Genomic DNA, 15493 nt, shown 5'->3' with positions numbered 1-15493 from the left:
AACTGAAGGAAGAGTTAGTAAGAGATTTGAAAGTGGGAGGGGGAGGGGGAGATCCAAAATGATAGGAGAAGACAGGAGGGGGAGGGATGGAGCCAAGAGCTGGACAGGTGATTGGCAAAGGGGATATGAGAGGATCATGGGAAAGGAGGTCCGGGGAGAAAGACAAAGGGGGGGGGGAACCCAGAGGATGGGCAAGGGGTATATTCAGAAGGACAGAGGGAGAAAAAGGAGAGTGAGAGAAAGAATGTGTGTATATAAATAAATAATGGATGGGTTACGAGGGGGAGGTGGGGCATTAGCGGAAGTTAGAGAAGTCAATGTTCATGCCATCAGGTTGGAGGCTACCCAGACAGAATATAAGGTGTTGTTCCTCCAACCTGAGTGTGGCTTCATCTTTACAGTAGAGGAGGCCGTGGATAGACATATCAGAATGGGAATGGGATATGGAATTAAAATGTGTAGCCACTGGGAGATCCTGCTTTCTCTGGCGGACAGAGCGTAGCTGTTCAGCAAAGCGGTCTCCCAGTCTGCGTCGGGTCTCGCCAATATATAAAAGGCCACATTGGGAGCACCGGACGCAGTATATCACCTCAGCCGACTCACAGGTGAAGTGTCGCCTCACCTGGAAGGACTGTCTGGGGCCCTGAATGGTGGTAAGGGAGGAAGTGTAAGGGCATGTGTAGCACTTGTTCCACTTACAAGGATAAGTGCCAGGAGGGAGATCAGTGGGGAGGGATGGGGGGGGAACGAATGGACAAGGGAGTCACGTAGGGAGCGATCCCTGTGGAAAGCGGGGGCGGGGGAGGGAAAGATGTGCTTAGTGGTGGGATCCCATTGGAGGTGGCGGAAGTTACGGAGAATAATACGTTGGACCCATTCACTGCAACCAACCTTATAGTTCCCACACCCCGCACTTCCCGTTTCTACCTCCTACCCAAGATCCACAAACTGGCCTGTCCTGGCAGCCCTATTGTCTCAGCTTGCTCCTGCCCCACTGAACTCGTTTCTGCATACCTCGACACGGTTTTATCCCCCCCTTGTTCAATCCCTTCCTACCTATGTTCGTGACACTTCTCACGCTCTTAAACTTTTCGATGATTTTAAGTTCTCTGGCCCCCACTGCTTTATTTTCACCATGGATGTCCAGTCCTTATATACTTCCATCCCCCATCAGGATGGTCTCAAAGCTCTCTGCTTCTTTTTGGATTCCAGACCCAATCAGTTCCCCTCTACCACCACTCTGCTCCGTCTAGCGGAATTAGTCCTTACTCTTAATAATTTCTCCTTTGGTTCCTCCCACTTCCTCCAAACTAAAGGTGTAGCTATGGGCACCCGTATGGGTCCTAGCTATGCCTGTCTTTTTGTTGGCTTTGTGGAACAATCTATGCTCCGTGCCTGTTCTGGTATCTGTCCCCCAGTTTTCCTTCGCTACATCGACGACTGCATTGGCGCTGCTTCCTGCACGCATGCTGAGCTCGTTGACTTTATTAACTTTGCCTCCAACTTTCACCCTGTCCTCAAGTTTACCTAGTCCATTTCTGAAATCTCCCTCCCCTTTCTAGATCTTTCTGTCTCTGTCTCTGGAGACAGCTTATCCACTGATGTCTACTATAAGCCTACTGACTCTCACAGCTATCTGGACTATTCCTCTTCTCACCCTGTCTCTTGCAAAAATGCCATCCCCTTCTCGTAATTCCTCCGTCTCCGCCGCATCTGCTCTCAGGATGAGACTTTTCATTCCAGGATGAGGGAGATGTCCTCCTTTTTTCAAGAAAGGGGCTTCCCTTCCTCCACTATCAACTCTGCTCTCAAACACATCTCCCCCATTTCACGCACATCTGCTCTCACTCCATCCTCCCGCCACCCCACTAGGAATAGGGTTCCCCTGGTCCTCACCTACCACCCCACCAGCCTCCGGGTCCAACATATTATTCTCCGTAACTTCCGCCACCTCCAATGGGATCCCACCACTAAGCACATCTTTCCATCCCGCCCCTCTGCTTTCCACAGGGATTGCTCCCTATGCAAGTTCCTTGTCCATTCGTCCCCCGCATCCCTCCCCACTGATCTCCCTCCTGCCTCTTATCCTTGTAAGCGGAACAATTGCTACACATGCCCTTACACTTCCTCCCTTACCACTATTCAGGATCCCAGACAGTCCTTCCAGGTGAGGCGACACTTCACCTGTGAGTCGGCTGGGGTGATATACTGCGTCCGGTGATCCCGATGTGGCCTTTTATATATTGGTGAGACCTGACACAGACTGGGAGATTGTTTTGCTGAACACCTACACTCTGTCCGCCAGAGAAAGCAGGATCTCCCAGTGGCCACACGTTTTAATTCCACATCCCATTCCCATTCTGATATGTCTATCCATGGCCTCCTCTACTGTAAAGATGAAGCCACACTCAGGTTGGAGGAACAACACCTTATATTCCATCTGGGTAGCCTCCAACTTGATGGCATTAACATCGACTTCTCTAACTTCCGCTAATGCCCCACCTCCCCCTCGTACCCCATCCGTTATTTATTTATATACACACATTCTTTCTCTCACTCTCCTTTTTCTCCCTCTGTCCTTCTGAATATACCCCTTGCCCATCCTCTGGGTCCCCCCCCCTTGTCTTTCTTCCTGGACCTCCTGTCCCATGATCCTCTCATATCCCCTTTGCCAATCACCTGTCCAGCTCTTGGCTCCATCCCTCCCCCTCCTGTCTTCTTCTATCATTTTGGATCTCCCCCTCCCCCTCCCACTTTCAAATCTCTTACTAGCTCTTCCTTCAGTTAGTCCTGACGAAGGGTCTCGGCCTGAAACGTCGACTGTACCTCTTCCTAGAGATGCTGCCTGGCCTGCTGCATTCACCAGCAACTTTGATGTGTGTTGCTATGAAAGTGGATCTAAATCTATGAAAATACTGGTGTGGAAACTGAAAAAAAATAGCAGAAAATACAATTCATAGAATTAGGGATCCAAGAACAAAAGTGATAAAAAATAAGCTAAGTGAAATTCATGAAGCTTTTGAAATGTTTTACAAAAGTCTATATTCCAAAGTTACAGGGGGAAACTTAACTCAAATTGACACCTTCCTGAATTTTTTAGAGTTACCCACTTTAAGCAAAGAACAAAATAGAAGATGATTGCTGACATAACTGAAGCTGAACTAAAAACTACAATTAGTAGGCTTAAATTAAGCAAGTCACCAGGATCAGATGGATATACGGCAGAGTGGTATAAGGAGTTTAGAAGTGAGTTAATTCCTGTTTTACTCCTCACACTGAACTGGGCCCTAAGAAAGGTGCAAATGCCACCCAGCTGGAAGGAGGCGATAATCTCAGCTATACCGAAAGAAGGCAAGGATAAAATGGAATGTGGGTCATTTAGACCAATATCTGTTCTTAATGTGGATTACAGAATATTTACCTCCATCATGGCCAAACGATTAGAAGAGTTTCTACCCACACTGATACATAATGATCAGCCAGGTTTTATACAATAACGCCAAACGCAAGACAATATACGAAGGACACTTCACATTATGGATCATATAAAAAAAATGAAATTGAAGCAATGGTGATAAGCGTGGATACTGAAAAGGCATTTGATTCAGTTAATTGGAATTTTCTCTATAGAGTTTTACATAGATTTGGTCTACATGACATAATTATTAAAACTATACAGGCACTATACAACAATCCTACTACCAGGATTAAAATCAATGAATATTTATCTAATAGTTTTACCCTAGAAAGGGGCATGAGGCAGGGTTGTGCATGGTCACCGCTACTCTTCGCATTATATCTGGAACCATTAGCTCAATACATCAGACAAGATGAAGATATCAGGGGAATTACTATTAAAGGGACAGAGCATAAATTGGCCTGTTCTGCAGATGACATTTTGATCTATCTAGGGCAACCAACAGACTCTTTACCTAAATTGATGCAATCCTTTGAACAATATGGCCAATTATCAGGATACAAGATCAATATAGATAAAACCCAACTACTTTCATATAACTATAGTCCACCAAGAGAAATTGAAAGTAGATATCCTTGTGCATGGCAAACAGAGTCCATCAAATATTTGGGCATCATTATGCCAAAAGATTTGGCAAAATTATCAGAATGCAATTATCAGTCTATATATAAAAAAAAATTAAGGAAGATATAACAAGATGGAACCTAATTCCTTTTCTTGGTCTCAGTTCAAGGATTGAATCTGTTAAAATGAATACACTGCCCAGACTACTATATCTCTTTCAGACCCTGCCAATAGAGATTAACAAAAATCAATTCAATGAATGGAACAAGATGCTATCAAGATATATATGGCAAGGTAAAAGGCCTTAGGGTTCATCTCAAAACTTTGCAATTAGCCAAGGAAAATGGGGGATGGGGCTTACCTTCTCTTAGAGATTATTATTTTGCAGTACAGTTGAGAGCCGTGATATGCTGGTGCAACCCATCATATGATGCTCTTTGGAAAAACATTGAGGAGAGGATACTTTCCATCCCCATACAGGCAATTTTGGCTGTTAACAACCCACAAAGTTACATAAATAATATTGACAACCAGTGGGTGAAATGGACTCTCAAAGTATGGAAAACTATTATAGAAGAATATAAACTGGAGAGAGACATTGCAATTCTTAAATGGTGTGTATATGACTCGGATTTTACGCTGAATAAACTGGATGCTATATTTAAGGACTGGACAGCTAAAGGAATAACAGCTATTTGCAATATAATGAAAGAAGGAACACTGTTCAGTTTTGAAATGCTCAAAGAGAAACACATTAGAAAAACAAGAATTTTACCGGTATTTACAGATGCGACAGCATGTTAATAAGACAGTGAAAAATGTAACCAAGGTAAGTGCATGTCTGATAGAGCTGTTTAGAAAAGCATATAATTCAGACAACGGTAGTAAGATCAAGTGTGTATAAAGGTTTGTTAAATCTTAAAACACATTCAACTTTATACATTAAAACAAAATGGAAGAAGGAAGGAGGGATAATAATATGAGGAAGACTGGACAATAATATGAAGGTATCAATGGAAATATACCAGTTCACAGAAATGGAGGGAGCTTGGGTGGAAAAACTTGACAAGATATTTTATAACACCCTCTCAGAAATCCCATTATGATAACAACCCCCCTGTTTGCTGGAGAAATTGTGGAAATCAAAATGCAAACCATTATCAAATTTTCTGGGAATTCCCCGTTATCAAAGACCATTGGAGTGGGATACATAATGCCCTATAAGACATCTTTAAATGTGAAATACCCTTAGAGAGTAAGACCATATACTTCGGGTATATACCTCAAGAATGGTTGAAAAGAGATAAATATTTAATGAATGTACTGCTGGTGGCTGGTAAAAAGACTCTTACCAGGAAATGGTTATCACAGGAGAGCTCAACTCTAAATGTATGGATGGAAATTACAATGGACATTTACAAAATGGAGAAGATAACAGCATCTGTTAATCATAAGTTGGAACAATTTTATTCATCCTGGAAAAAATGGTTTAACTGCATAACACCTCATAGGCCTGATTTTATTGTCAGAAGTCAATGAATATGTTGTAAAAAAAAGATCACTCCCTACTCTGTACATAGTTTTCTTCTTTTGATTGTTCTTCCTTTCCTCTCCTTTCTGTAAGTGTATACCTCAGATAATTATTAAGTGGAGATTTGTGACAAATATGACTATATGATATTATGTACAGTATCTGAAATACATCTTATGGAAATGTTTGTTTGATGATGAAATTCAATTAAAAATAAATTACGAAAAAAAGGAAATAGAAACAAATTTCATTAAAAAGAAATTGCTTGAGATCTGGCTGCACAAGCCTTTTCTCAGATTACGTAAGAATAAATAATTCTGTCGAAGAATAAGCAATTTCATATTTTCACAAGTTAATCTGCTTCTTTCTTATCTATCCCTATTTAAATTGCACTTTTATAGATAGGTTGAGTTGAACGATGATTGATTCAAGTTATTAAATTTTACTGTTTGTTATCTGTATTAAGCTACAGGGAGTAGCTTAATGGTTATGTTACTGTACTGGCTGCCCAACCTCTGGACCAGGGGCATCAATTTGAACCTTGCCATGGCAGCTGGTTGAACTTAAATGAAAGTAACTAGATAATCACCTAGGATCTTTCAAAAGCTAGTTTCAGTAAGGGTCACCATGAATCCACTGGGTTATTCTGAACCCCACCTGGTTCCCTAATATCTTTCAGAATTTGACTGTTTAGGACCATATGACAAATACACCATTACAATATCTCTACAACGCACATTCCAGTAATTAATACACTTGCTAATGTACTGTTCCAAGCATGAGATTATGGCTTCTTAAGACCATAAGATAAGTTAAGCTTTATTTGTCACATGTACATTGAAACATTGAAATAGACTGCAGAATTCCCAATTTTGTGTCAATGATCAACACAGTCCGAGGAATATGCTGGGGGCAGCCCACAAGTGTCAGCATGTGTCTGGCACCAACGTAGCAAGCCCACAACTTACTAACCCTAATCCACATGTCTTTGGAATGTAGGAGGAAACCAGAGCACCTGGTGGAAAGCCACACAGTCACTGGGGAACATACAAACTCCTTCCGGGCAGCACCCAAACTAGTGATTGCAGGAGCTGTAAAGAAATTGCGCTAACTACCACATTATGGTGCCAACTCAGGAGTAACCAATTGGCTTCCATGCTGCAGGACTGCTTCGATGACATCAACTGGAATGTCTTCCATGACGAGGATGTCCCCGAGTTCACGGATGGAGCCTCGTGCTTCATCCGGAATTGCATCAACGACGTTGCCCCCCAGAAGTCGGTCAGGGTCTTCCCGTACCAGAAACCCTGGATCAATAGTTCCGTGCGAGCAGCACCTACAGCGCGACATCGAGCTTACATTGCTGGAGATCAACTCGAGCTCAAAAAAGACAGCTATGATCTGTGCAAGGCTATCAAGGCTGTGAAACAACCATGTAGGGAGAAGATTGAGTCAAGATTCACAATGAATAGCACACATGACTTGTGGCAAGGGCTGCATACCATCGCAGACTTCAAAACCAAACGTTGTGGTGCCGCCAACATCACGGCTGCTCTCCCAGATGAGCTCAGTCGCCTTTATGCTTGGTTTGATGTCTCTAACTCTGAGCCTCTGAGGAAAAACACCGCTACAACCTGCAACCTGGTCATCTCTGAGGCTGAGGTATGCAGATGTTTCCGATGTGTGGACAGTTGCAAGGCCACGGCACCAGACGGCAGCCTAGAGCGAGTACTCGGGATGTGCGCACACAACTAGCAGGCGTGTTTACTGATATTTTTAATCTCTCCCGCTCCCAGTGTAGAGTGCCCTCCTGCTTCAAATTATCCACCAGTGTCCCTGTACCAAAAAAGACCAATGTAACATGCCTGGACAACTGGCATCCTGTCGCACTCACCTCAATAATAAGCAAATGCTTTGAGAGGCTGTTGAAGGACTACATCTGCAGCTTACTACCACCCACACTGGACCCCCTACAATTCACCTACCAACACAACTGATCAATAGATGACGCAATAGGCCCTGCTCTACATACTGTTCTTACACATCTGGATAAGAAAGATGCTTATGTGAGAATGCTGTTCTTGGACTACAGTTCAGCATTCAACACCATAGTTCCATCCAGACTTGATAAGAAGCTCGGAGACCTTGGCCTTCACCCTGCCTTGTGCAGCTGAATTCTGGACTTCCTGTCAGATTGCCAGCAGGTTGTAAAAGTGGGCTCCCTCAACTCCACCCCTCAGACTCTCAACACAGGAGCCCCTCAGGGCTGTGTACTGAGTCCCCTCCTTTACTCCCAGTACACCTGTGACTGTATTGCCAGTCACAGCTCCAATCTGCTAATTACATTTGCTGATCACACTACATTGATTGGCCTTATGTTAAACAATAACGAGGTGGCCTACAGGGAAGAAGTCTTCTCTCTGACACAGTGATGTCAAGAAAACAACCTCCCCCCCAATGTCGCAAAAACAAAGCTGGTTGTGGATTACAGGAGGAATGGAGACAGGCTAACCCCTATTGACATCAATGGATCTGGGGCTGAGAGGGTGAACAGCTCAAAGTTCCTTGGCATCCACATCACCGAGGACCTCACGTGGTCTGTACACACCAGCTGTGTAGTGAAAAAGGCACAACAGTGCCTCTTTCACCTCAGACAGTTGAGGAAGTTTGATATGGGGCCCCAAATCCTAAGACCTTTCTACAGGGGCACGATTGAGAGCATCCTGACTGACTGCATCACTGCCTGATATGGGAACTGTACCTCACTTAATCGCAGGACTCCGCAGAGAGTGGTGCGGACAGCCCAGTGCATCTGCAGTTGTGAACTTCACATGATTCAGGACATTTACAAGGACAGGTGTGTAAAAAGGGCCTGTAGAATCACTGGAGACCCAAACCATCCCAACCACAATCTATTCCAGCTACTACCCTCTGGGAAGTGGTACCGCAGCATAAAAGCCAGGACCAACAGGCTCCGGGACAGCTTCTTCCACCAAGCCATCAGACTGATGAACTCACGCTGATTTGAGTGTACTCGATATTACATTGACTGTTCTATTTATTAAAATGATTATAAATTACTATGATTGCACATTGCACATTTAGATGGAGACATAACGTAAAGATTTTTACTCATGTATGTGAAGGATGTAAGAAATAAAGTCAATTCAATTCAATTATGAAAAAGCAAAGAAACACGAAGAAATAAAACTTACATCAATTTCTGTGTTAGATATCAGCTGTAAAGCAATATCCTTGCAGACACCAACTGCATTAGTTGGCAAAGCAGCGTCACTATACCAGTTTCTTTCGGCAACATGAGCATAGGTAGCAGCTGGAGAAGCATGTTGAACTCGAGTGGTCGTCACAATGCCAACTGACTTTCCTGAGCAAGCGAACATTTAACCATTAGCCATCATGAATAAAAAGCAGTGTAGAGAAAACAACATGAAAATGGTTCTTTCCATAAATCAGATCTAGGGACCATAAGTTCAAGATGGTCACCGATAAATTCAACTGGGAAATAAGAAGAAATGGGCCAGATTCCCAACTTATTGTCCAGTAATAATCACTCTACCCCATCGGCCCTATCTTGCACCCACACATCGCTGGCCCAGAGGTGGAAATTCATTCCTGCTGGATCATTGCCCTGCTGCTGGTCCAGAGCAGCAACTGAACTGGTGAGAGGTGGGATGGGGGCTAGACAGGTTCTTCCACTGTAAAACTCATACTGTTTTAATTACGTTTACGCATATTTTAAAGCTAGTAAATTGAAGACAATAATTTTAAAATTATTAACAATTGAAATCGAAATTTAAAGTAATTGAAATTAATCCTTCACAGGCCCTTTTTGCCTCCTAATCTGAAATCAATGGAATCGCAGATAATGGTACTGGGTAAGAGAAGCAATTTTCTTTATTTTGACTGCCAGTGTAAATGCAATGGAGTCTCAGTAAGGCTGGGCTCTGGAGAGAAAAGATGTCTGTAAGATTGAAACTACTGCATTCAATGGCACGTTGCTGTAGTTCTGATTTTCAAACATTAGCATTTCCAATTAAAGTCATTGATAAGAGCCAGGAAAATCTGGTCCAATTTCCAAATTCAGAGAGTGGTTAGATTGGAAATTGCTGCCAAGACAATTAGTTATAAAGCACCTTTCATGTCTTCATCATATCCTGAATAACCTACTAAAGGGCAATTGAATACTTTTGCAATGCAGTTATTATTACACATGGGAGACATGGCGAAGATTATCACCTGTTTGTCTGGGCCACTAATTTAACAATTGCCTTTGAAAGATTATATTAATTAATCTCACTCAAAGCTAATTATCTGCATCACAACTACAACAGGAAGTCCTGGCTTAAGCTTCAACATCCTTGCAACACACTTACCCAACCCTTGCCCTCATAATCTTGACACTCTGTCCAACAGATCGCCTTCCCTTTTCGCACTCCCTAACATCCCGCTGCTGTGTTTTTTAACCCAAAGCTAACCATGGCCTGAAAAGCACCACTTAAATGAAGCTCAGCATAAAAAATGCAGCATCAATGTTTTGAAAGTTTTTATGCTCTATATACACAACTCATAATGAATAGTAAATTTTATTTATTTGTTTGTTTTATTTAGAGATAGCATGCAGAACAGGACCTACCAATCCAATGAGCCACACTGCCCTGCAACTTACCCTATGTAATGCTAGCCAAATCACAGGACGATTTACGATGACCAATTAACCTATTACCAGTATATTTTTGCATTGTGGGAGGAAACCAGAGCATCCGGAGCAAACTCACGCGTTCACGGGGAGAATGTACAACTTCCTTCCAGACAGTGCTGGAATTGAACTCTGACCACTGAGCTGTAATAGTGGCATGCTAACCACTACCAGTATAAAATAAAGTTTAACTTTAACAAGTAATTGAGAAAAAATACATAACTTGAAATCTGTTCACGCTTCCACATTTGATCTTGGAAGTTAGGTGATCCATTGCATACCTGGCCAACACTGCTTTGGTTATGATGCCAAATGGAAGGGAAAACCCATTGGTGGTCAATATCCCTGGACACATCTGGTGCCAAAGACCCTCTGAATTTGTTAAGACACTATTCAGATGACCCCCCCCACCACCACCACCACCACCTTCGTAGTGAAAGAGTTGAATTTTGGACAGGGAACAGTCAGCTGAAAACTTGTCTATTAGCTTCTATCAGGGAGCTGCACAGCATTTCACTTCTCCCTCACTAACAATGACTGGAAGTAAACAATTTGTATTTAAGGATTTTGAATGCCAGCTAATGAAATCATCTCTTACAACTCACTTGTTGTGGGTTTTAAAAACCTGAAACAGTGCAGGAGATATTCTGATGCACTTCACTGACACTACCTGAAACAGTTTTCCAACAAGGTTTCTTAAACCGGTATGTAGATAGTTCAACAAGAGGAGGGGCTGAACTGGACCTGGTGTTGGACAATGAGCCAGGCTTGACGTACTACACTCTGAGGCAAAAGCTTGCCCCAGACATCTCCTTTAAACTTTTCTCCTCTCATATTAATTGCATGTGCTTTAGTACTTGGTGGTTCTACCCTTGGAAAATGATTTTGACTGTCTACCCTATCTATGTCTCACAACTTTATAAACTTCTAACATGTCTTCCCTCAGCTTTTAATGCTCCAAAGTTTACCACCCAAAGTGTACCAGTCTCTCCTTACAGAACCTACTCTCTAATCCAGACAGCACCCTGGGAAACCTTTCTGCATGCTTTCCAAAGCCTCTTCAACCTTCTTGTAATGGAGAGACTCAATACTACAAGTATGACTGAACCAAAGTTTTACAGAGCTGCAACACGACTTCCTAACTCTGATATTTATTGCCCCAACCAATGAAGATAAGGATACCATATCCCTTCTTTACTATCTCACTTACTGGCAAGGCCACTTTCAGTGAGCTATGGATTTGGACCTCAAGATCCCTCTGGATTGCGGAGGGTGGAGCAAAGTTATGATGACACTAAATGGCAACTCCTTTGCTTGCATCTTTGGAAAGAGCTCTTTGATATCTCTTTTTTCCCTTTTCAAGGTTCTTTTGAAGACCCTGGCCTGGAGTTACACTCTGACTTCTCTTTGCGGCAATGGGACCCACTCTCAAGGCCTCATGACTGGTTGCTTTTTGATATCCCAAGGACGTAGCCTGGAAGACTAGCGTTTTCGGTGTACCAGACTTTCGTGGCTCTGGAGATGAGCTGATTCTAGGTCGGTGCCCCTGACTGAGGCATTGCGGAAGAACATGGAACATCAGGAACAGCGGGTTAGCTGACGGGGGTTGTATGTCCAGAGACCCAAGCCTTCCTGGGGCTGACTCTCTGGGCACAGAGCCTGGAAAAAGCGACGCAACATCATAAATCAGTGAGTTGTTTGTTATGTCTCCCCTCTCGCTGTGAAACAGGGACATCTCTTTTTCCCTTATTAGAGAGAGAGAGAGAACCTGTGGTATGTCGAATCACCGGGTGAACCAGTAGTCTTTGGCGTACTGCAAGTCTGTGTCTTTATTGATGCTTTGCTGCACGCTTGAGTGCTCGGTGGGGGGTGCTGATGCATTTTTGCTGGTGGGGAGGGGAGGGCCATTGCTTTGCTGCTGATTGTGTGTGGGAGGGGGAGCTGGGGGGGCTTTGGGGTTCTAACATTTAACTTTCATTCATTCTTTGGGGCACTCTGTTTTTGTGGATGTTTGCGAAGAAGAAGAATTTTGGGATGTATATTGTATACACTTCTCTGACATTAAATGTACCTTTGAACCCTATTGAACATCGGAGGCACTGAGAAACTGCAGGGGGATATGGTAATCAACAACTAGGGTCGAAATTACATGCTAAATCGAGCATTCAGAACAGGGAAATCCCACGAGCACCATGTTTTAGTGCCTGCATTCATTCTTTCATCAACATAAGCTCTCAGATGTTTTCATTCTCCAAAATAGCTCATATGTTCATTGAACTATAGGAACTACAGAATAGTCGTGATGCAGAGGAAGGCCATTAATCCCATCACATGTTGTTCTGTCATGCCAAACATGCTAATATAAAATTCATTGTACATGCAGCAAGTATTAGAAAACACTATCTCTTCAGTCAGAGTTCTGCTATTATGACTATTACTGGGGGATATTTTGAGGGAAGATGTGTTCGGATTATTGTTTTTTCTTTGCTCTCTGTTGACTACAAGAATGCATACTCCAAAACTGAAACCACAGCAGTTTGAAATGTCTTGATCATCATCTTTATGTTTCAACTGTTTTCATATAAATTTCCTCTAGTTTTGTGTGAAACAAAGTGATCACATAAATAAAACATGTAAATATAAAGTGCAACATACCTGCCTCTTTTGCCCTTTTAAGTACGGACTTGACTTCATTGCCGAGTGTGGTGTTGCATTCACCTCGTCTAGCAGCTGCACTTATTCCAATGGTTCCATAATTTGTTTTCACCCCACAAAGATAAGCTGTGCCTGTACCAGCACTATCAGGGGTTTGATGATCAACGTTGTATGTCTGAAACAAACACAACCATTTGGAGCAAGATAGATTGATAGTTCAGTGTTACACATTATCTAAGTACAGTTTCCGTGGATTTCTGCTTGCACCCAGAAGCGTTAATACACCAGGACCTTGGAAGTAATTTACATTACTGATTCTGTGCTCTATTGATACTCTGGTCAGAGATTTGATCCTGATGTGGGGAAAACACCACTTCCTCACACTGCAATCTGTGGGACCTAATGGAAATGGGAGGAAAACAAAAATGGGATTTGTGTAGTATCACTGTAGCTGGGCAATTACTGGTCATTGGGGATTGGGCCAAAGAATCTGTTTTCATGCTATAGTCAGTCAGAACAATTAGACAAATCTCAAAGATAATGAATGTATAATTCCTATCAATGAACCAATGCATTAAAGGATTAACCCACTAACAATTACAGGTACATTTAAACTTAATATTGACTTTGGGCAATGCAAACATGCTAATACTATGTAAGTTCAAAAGGTATTGTTGTAGGTGGTTCTCAATCAGCTATAGTGTCTGGCCAAAGATGTAGCTTAAACTTGTAAACATTGGACAATCGGTTCAAATCACAACACAAAATACTCAGTGGTGCTGTGGTGAGATCTTGGCCTTGAAAGCAAATCAGCTTTGGATAAATGACTGCATTTTAACAATCCATTTTAACATAACAAAAGGATTTCAATTTAATCTTTAGTTATTTCCAAAATATAGTTTTCCGAGAGTCAAGGAAGAGCTCAGTTATGGGGAGGTGTAGAGTTAAGGAGCATCCAATCAAAGATTTTTCACGTAGCAGACATCAGGAAGACCCTGCTGCAGATATCATAATTATATTTGTTTCCTGACTCAATGATAGTCATGATTATAGTGTCTTGAATGTTAGGTGGCATTTTCCCCATTACTCAGATATTGTAGCTGACATTGTGGATTGCTGACTCCCTGCCTGATTTCACAACTTTAACAGGAATACTATCTGTTTTTCAGTTGACAAACGGCCTTTCTGTCTTCTTGTTGGCCAGGAGTGGCATCAAGGCTGAACTGGATGGTTTGAATTTCAGTCTGAGGACAGCATCACTGTTGTACAGTGCTCCTCACCTTCCTAAACATGTTTGTTAAGCTGCACCATCTAAAGCAGGCATCTCAAATACTGTAATTGAACACACTTGGAAGGCTGCCTTGCAAGGTGCTCTAATGTTACTGGAAGGATATGCAAAGCACAATCAGTGTTCTCTCCCAGGCCAACATCTCCATCTTTGTGACTGTAGTTTGATTCAATTGGCTCCAATAAGCAAGCTACATGATTTGAATATCCTGTACCAGATTTCTGAAGTTGAAACTAAATTCTAAGTTCTAAGTTTATTAAGATCAAACTTTTTCATATTCCCTTGTGGAATTCTGTCTAATAAATTTTCCCCCATGACCCATCTTCTAAAGGTTCAGAAACAGGAATGGCATCAGGGTTGGTGGTAGTGTTACAACTTCTCTTCACAGTTCTACATTTTTCTCAGACTGTTCATCCCAGTATTTCTTGACACTCTCAACATCTGCAATGAAAAATGTCACAGATCTAACACTATAGTTTCAAATTACTGGGGTGGAATCATCAACAAATGTAGAATTTCAAACACAGAATCACAAAGTCCAAAATGCAAAGGGAGCAAACATTGAGGAAAGGTTTGTGATCTGCTATAGGACCTAAAAAATAAGTAAAAGAGGAACAGATCTCATTTAAAAAAGATGATCTGAAATTAAATGTGTAAACTAAACCAGAATATTACTTTTACGTCAGAAGAATAAGGCTATGGGTCAGAAGAATAACTTAACTGTGGTGACGAATCAGCATATAGGAGGGAGATTGAAAATCCAGCTGAGTGGTACCATAACAACAACTTAGCACTCAATGGCAACAAGACCAAGGAGATGATTATTGACCAGGATGAGGAAACCAGAGGTCTATGAGCCAGTCCTCATCAGAGGATCAGAGGAGGAGAGGGTCAGCAATTTCAAATTCTTCAGTGTTATTATTTTGGAAGACCTGTACTGGGCCCAGCGTGCAAGTGTAATTATGAAGAAAGCACGGCAGCACCTCCACTTCCTTAGGAGTTTGCAAAGATTCAGCATGACATCTAAATCCTTTGACAAACTTTTCCAATGGTGGAGAATACATTGACAGGCTGCGTCACAGCTTGGTATGGAAACACTGAAGCCCTTGAATGGAAAATCCTACAAAAAAATAACGGCTATGACCCAGTCCATCAGTGGTAAAGCCCTCCCCACCAGTGAGCACATCTACACAAAACGTTATTGCAGGAAAGCAGTATCCATCATCAAGAACCACAACCACTGAGTTCATGCTCTCTTCT

General features: G+C 42.3%; 1 protein-coding gene across 1 annotated transcript in view; it reads right to left on the bottom strand.

The window, feature by feature from the left end:
• LOC140197017 (intestinal-type alkaline phosphatase-like) overlaps positions 1–15493 on the bottom strand; it is a 66711-nt gene that overhangs the window by 34135 nt on the left and 17083 nt on the right. The window contains exons 5-6 of the mRNA XM_072256950.1: positions 12946–13120; positions 8789–8958 (exon numbers count right to left, since the gene is read on the bottom strand). Of these exons, the coding sequence (XP_072113051.1) occupies positions 8789–8958; positions 12946–13120 (345 nt within the window). The remainder of the gene's footprint in view (positions 1–8788; positions 8959–12945; positions 13121–15493) is intronic.

Source organism: Mobula birostris, chromosome 4, assembly GCF_030028105.1.
Source record: "Mobula birostris isolate sMobBir1 chromosome 4, sMobBir1.hap1, whole genome shotgun sequence".
NCBI classification, from domain to species: Eukaryota; Metazoa; Chordata; class Chondrichthyes; order Myliobatiformes; family Myliobatidae; genus Mobula; species Mobula birostris.
The sequence above is the reverse complement of the archived record's forward strand: the minus strand, read 5'-3'. Positions and strand labels throughout refer to the sequence as shown.